This window comes from Leptonotus elevatus, chromosome 4 (assembly GCF_054856555.1).
Source record: "Leptonotus elevatus isolate MCC_2025b chromosome 4, RoL_Lele_1.0, whole genome shotgun sequence".
Lineage (NCBI taxonomy): Eukaryota > Metazoa > Chordata > Actinopteri > Syngnathiformes > Syngnathidae > Leptonotus > Leptonotus elevatus.
The window spans coordinates 26,337,496-26,343,495 of NC_141242.1; the positions used below are offsets into that span (position 1 = coordinate 26,337,496).

Sequence of the window (6,000 nt, forward strand, 5' to 3'; positions counted from 1 at the left end):
AATTTGTTGTTTGACCAACATCAAGCCATTACTATTCGATTCGTCGAAACTCATGAAAATCCCGATGGCCAGTCGTCCCCAAGCGTCAGGCCATCTCTTTCATTATCAATTTTTATTATGTATAGTTAGTACACTGCGAGTTGCAGTCAACTCTACTGCTGCAGATAATGAATATTTTTGTATTCAAATACCGTACGGAAAAAATTATATTGAATAATCAGGTATTTGGATACAAATAATATTTTCGCAAATCTCTCCCCATGGATTTTGGAATGACCTTCTGTTAAATATTAGGCAACCTCCCGCTCTACCCACTCTTAAAACACATCTTTGTTCTTTGGCGTTTGACTTGGCATGAAACTCATCATTGTTTCAATGTTTTATGGTGCTTGCTGTATTTTGTTATTAATTTATTATTTATTTTGTTGACTTATTTACTGACCTTCTTGTGTTATTTTATTGACTTATTCATTTACCCACTTAAGATTGTTGTTTTACCTGTCTTTATTCCATGACTTATTTTTTTTCCATGTACAGCATTTTGTATGAAATGAAATTCCGAGTTGAGTAGTTTTTGGTCTGTGAGACAGTGACGTCAGAACCACAGTTGTGATTTAGCCGACCGTCAACTGCACAATTGAGTGAGCTTGGTTTAACTGATCTCTAGTAATGACAACTGTGTCCGACTGTCAGCATCAAAGTGTGCAATCATCACGTCAATTCGACTGCCTTTGAAAAGTAGACAGATCTAGCTGCAGCCGCTAACACCGTTAGCATGCTAACACTGTAGACGTCCCAAACACTGGCACCAGGCACCCTGCAATACACTGTCAGCGTAATTAAGTCTTCCTTTAGTTCTCTTAATTGGCGATCAAACGTGATTTCAGTACGAAGTTGTTTTGTTGACTTTGGTCATAAGAGTTTACGCAGGCAATAAGGACGGCAGACACACGTTGCGCAAGACGAGTCAAGTCATCCGTTGCGTCGCGACAGGCAAAACGCTTTCGGGGAAAACTTCAAAATAAAAGCACTTCTTGGCATTGCATTTAAGAAGAATTGATGTTCCATAATTAATTAATATCGATTGAATTGAAGTGAATCGAATCAGGAAAAATCGACATCAAATTGAACTGAACTCTTGTGAATCAAAATTGAATCGATTCAAGAAATTAGAATCGATACCCAGCCCTATCAATCACCTGTTGTTGTTTTTTTAACTGTTGAAGTAATGGCTCATTCATTTGAAATGGTCAATTAAGGCAATAAAGTCAAATGCTTATCCTGACTTCTTACATAAATAATATTTATCATGAATGTTGAAATGTTAAGAAAAACATGGCCAGACACAGAAAAAGGTTTTATGAAGGAGTCAGTTTAGATGCTGGAGCGGATTATCTGTATTACTTCAAATGAGGAGAAATCCAAAGGAATTGTACAAGCAAGCTGGATCGTGTTATCCATAAAACGTACTTTGTAGGGATGCACTGATAGAAACATGCTTTCTGCTTATAAATTAGACAACACACATTTTTATATCCTCATTTTGCTAATGAAAATGTTCCTTAATTCCCTCCACACAGATTCATACAGGTCAAGTAATTATGTTGATGGGAACATAGCAGCTTTTCACAGGAAATATGACAGAGGAGCTTCATCCTTATTTTACCATCAAATATTAGTTCAACAAATATCTATAAAACAACTTCCTCTTGGTATATTCTCATATAGTATGTGATGAAAAGGTGTGTCCATATTTGGAATATCAATGAGGCTATCTGAAACCTAGTATTTGACTGATTACTGAAACGCAATGATACAGAATTTGAGATTTTACACTGCAGACATTGGCATGACCTTCACCGAAGCACAGACTGATGATAGATTATACATGTCCACTCAGTACATATGAAGGCCAGGCCTCCTGAATACAAGCATTTTACACTCTTGCTGACCTAATTTTCAACGAGAATCTGGCTAACTTAATCAATCACAGCCTTTTTAATTATTCGTGGGCTCAGATGTTTTAGGGAATATAAGATAATTACCTTTCACTTAGTTTGGCCTAAATCCCAGTTCATACACTACTACTACTAGCCACTAGAGGCCAAATGTTATTGCAGGTTGGTAAGACTGGATGCATTTTAATTAAATACTGCAAAGAGATGATGACTTTCAGCAAGATTTTGTCTACTGTTTTGTCTAAAATGTGTCCTTACAAACTTGACGTGATCAGGAAAAAATAATCTGAGTAATTATGCTCATCTACATTGCTAGTTTGTTACTAGATAGTTAAAATATTGTTTCAGTTGTAAAGTTTTATGATGAAATTCTGTTGTCTGTGCTATAACATTGCCATTGGAAAGAAAAACAATTAAGAGGGAGTACTGTAATATATTTACCTGTAGTCTACTTAAGTGGTTGGTGATGTACCATTTTTTTAAATTAAATAATAAAAAAAATGCTACTGTATGGGAAACCAAAAAGCTGTAATGTGAAGACAAGTTTCATCGTTTTTAACATATAAAGCCTCCTGTATTTCTTTCAGATATCATCAGATGTTTTGATAATTACAATTAATTGAGCTCATTTTGGGTCTTATTACAGTCAAACCACTGAAGCTGAAGGCTCTTGAAGTCCTAAAATTCCAAATTCACCTAAAAAAAATAAATTAAAAAAAATACACCTTAACGTCACAGAAGACTCAAGGGAGATCCCAGTTCAGTTAACATCAAAATATAAATTCTGGTTTTGTCTTGTCTTTTTGGCAATCGTGGGTGGTGAGTGCCAACAAGGCTTTCTCTGCTAGCCTAAACATTATGAGAAGCACTGGCTGTAATATCCAAACATTCCTCTATTTTCTTTCTTCCTTCCTTTATTCACAGAAATAATTACATTGAGCATGCTATCATAATCATACTGCAGTCAAGTATTTTCCGTTGTTTGTTCTTGAAGTGGACGCTTTTTCAAAGAAGTGTTACTGAATTTCAAACAGTTTCCACCCATTTCTTTCTCCCGTCGTTTTTGTTGTTTACCTCACACCATTAATCATAGTTTTGCTCTGTTCTCCTTCCATCGTCTCCTCAATCTCATTCCATATCAATCACCGCACTACAAGACCAGACTTGACCCGTTCTCCTTTCGCTTTGTCATTACATGTTTCCCCAATGGCTATATTACTTACAGTAGTATAGTAGTGTTTCAGCCAGTCTGCCATATGGCCTTCTTGAAAATAGGATATTGGCAACACTTCGTTCTGAAAACAAAACTGCAGGTTGTCTCTAGATCAATTTAATGAATGAATTGCCTTCTGTTTTTGCTTCAGTGGGTTTGAGAAAAATACTGCATACTTTGCTGCTTGTTTAAATGGGAAAAACCCATGGCGCACAGCAACAGGAGACAATTCAATCATTCTATGAAATGCAGAAAGATGAGGAAATAATTCCAGATGAAAGCAATCCATTCGCTGTGATGACAAATCAAACTGTCTCAGCTCTGCGCTGCGACCAGGCTGTAACCATGGAAACCAAATATTGGTACCCTCCTGTGAGATTGTTCTGATTTCTGCCTTCATGTAATTAAGTTGTATCACGCCAATGGCACAAAATAATTGCAACGACTTTTTAATTGTCCAAAAAGAGCTTCATTGTGCATTTTGCGTTTCTACCTATTGAGCACCATTTCTACCATTATACCAATTACACGTTTTCAGATTAATTTCTAAGATCAAATGGACACACCTAGTGCCTTGTCTATTTGCATTACAATGTTGTCAGTCTGTTTCCAATACTGTACTGCTACTCTGACAACACACAACCATACCTTCAGTTTCACTGAAATTGTGGCATAAGTAATGTAGTCTTTATCTGTCAACCGTGATAAACACTATTCATTGATTCAACACTAAATCAACTTTTTTTTGCTGATAAACTGTATAAAGGGGTGTCTACTAATGCTGTCTACATGTCCTGGTCATTATTTCGACACTTTAATGCACTTCCAGGCAACGCTAGCCTTTGAGCACCGTTCTCAATTAGTGGTGGAGCAATAGTCTGGTTGGGGGGGTGAGTTACACTTTAACATCAGGGATTGGCATTTTATTTGAGCAATTATGTATTTGTAATGAGCGGCATGTGGCGCACTGATTAGCACGTCGGCCTCACAGTTGTGAGATGTAGGGTTCGATTTCGGCTCCAGTCTTCTTGTGTCTGAGTTTGCAAGTTCTCCTCGTGCCTGCGTGGGTTTACTCCAGGTTTCCTCCCACATTCCAAAAACATGCATGGTAGGCCGATTGACCTCTCCAAATTGTCCGTAGGTGTGATTGTGTGTGCGAATGGTTGTTCGTCTATGTATGCCCTGCGATTGGCTGGCGACCAGTTCAGGGTGGACCCTGCCTACCATCCCTTTGACAGCAGGGATGGGCTCCAGCATGCCCGCGACCCTAGTGAAGATAAGGGTTTTGGAAAATGGATGGATGTATTTGTAATCCATTAGTTGATTGTTGAGAATGTTTACAGTCGTTTGGAAATGACTGTGGATTAATCATGCCTGGAAGCAATTCAGACAAAACGTAGTGAACTACTTGGCTGCTCTTGTTAATTGTGTAAATGTTGACCAAGCAGAATTAGTAAAATGTGCAGCCCTACTGTATGCTTTGTATGAACATTACAAGGTTGTATCAATGTGTGCATTTTAAAGCAACAGAAGCCTGATGAAGTTCACTACTTTGCAGCAAACAGCACAGGGCACAAGCAATTAATGATTAATTTGTGTGTGTGTGTGGGGGGGGGGGTTGTGTGTGGGGTGGGGTGGGGGGGTTGTTGCAAAACATGCTTCATTTTTTTAATATAAAATAAAAAAACTAACCTTTTAAAAATAAAGATAATTAGTTTGCCTGTCTCTCCTTAGTTCAAAAATATTTGTTTTCATTGAGTTGGATGGTCAAACACAACGACGGGGGATAGGGAGAGATAAAGTGTGTGTGAGGGGGTCTCACCCTATGCATCTCATCCCTCATACAGTTCCCATGTGTCCAATTAAACCCATCAGACATCTCTCTGCTGGTGGAATGACAAACAGCTGTGTGTGTGTATTTGTACACGCCGGCGTTGAATACTTTGTGGGATTCCGTGTGTGTGTGTGTGTGTGTGCGCGCGTGTGGTGCGTGTGTGTGTGCGTGTGTGTGTGTGTGTGTGCGAGCGCTTAACATTTTTCCTTTTATTCACATCTATTTCCCCCAGCCTATATTTCTCAGTAGTATATATTTGACCAACGAAACATCTGAAGAAGAAGAAGAATGTGGTTGTTTCCCTCCTAGAAAAATTAGAGCTTTTAAAGAGCACTTACAATACTTTTTCCTTGACACTGAGATAAAAGGTGTCACTGAAAAACCATTACCTCTCTGGGTTTCACCTACTTGTATCCTCATTTGTGCCATGTACAGTTTGTTAAAAGCAAACAATAACAGTTTTCCCACAGACAAAGATGCCAATTGATTTCCAAGGGATTCAATTTAAGATTAATCCAGAACATACCTTTGTCTAGATTAGTTTTTTGGCATTGAACAAAAAATGTTCAAATATTATAAAACAACATTTATATTTTTGGTGCTTTACTAGCAAAATCTGCAAAATCCACTGATCTTGAGTTGATACTTTTCTATGACAAAGCAAGACCCATATTGATTTTAAATGGTATATCATAAACGGTAACCAAGGTAGTTCTGATCAGGGGCATTTTTTGCTTCTATTAGTCACAGTTTCTTCCAATGCTTTATTGGCTGCCAGGCTTTTGTTAGAAACCCCACACCTACCCAAAATTATTTTCTCAGGCCAAATTTTGTTCCCAGTTTATCCATGACGGCTTAGCAAGATTTCTGGGGGGAGCCCTGTAGCCTGGAAAGCAGACTCATCGCTGTACCAGGCAGTGAGTGAGAGTCTGAACACAGTCGCCATTAGGGCTGGGTTTGGTATATTTGCACAAACCCACTACTTCCTGAAATAA

The 6,000-nt window shown here is 38.2% G+C and overlaps 1 protein-coding gene across 1 annotated transcript in view; it reads right to left on the bottom strand.

Annotated features, from left to right (window-relative positions):
• The window catches only part of st3gal2 (ST3 beta-galactoside alpha-2,3-sialyltransferase 2), a 29,586-nt gene extending 25,158 nt beyond the window's left edge, over positions 1-4,428 (bottom strand). The window contains exon 1 of the mRNA XM_086072848.1: positions 4,396-4,428. Coding sequence (XP_085928974.1) covers positions 4,396-4,428 — 33 coding nt within the window. The remainder of the gene's footprint in view (positions 1-4,395) is intronic.
• Positions 4,429-6,000: the final 1,572 nt, after the last annotated feature.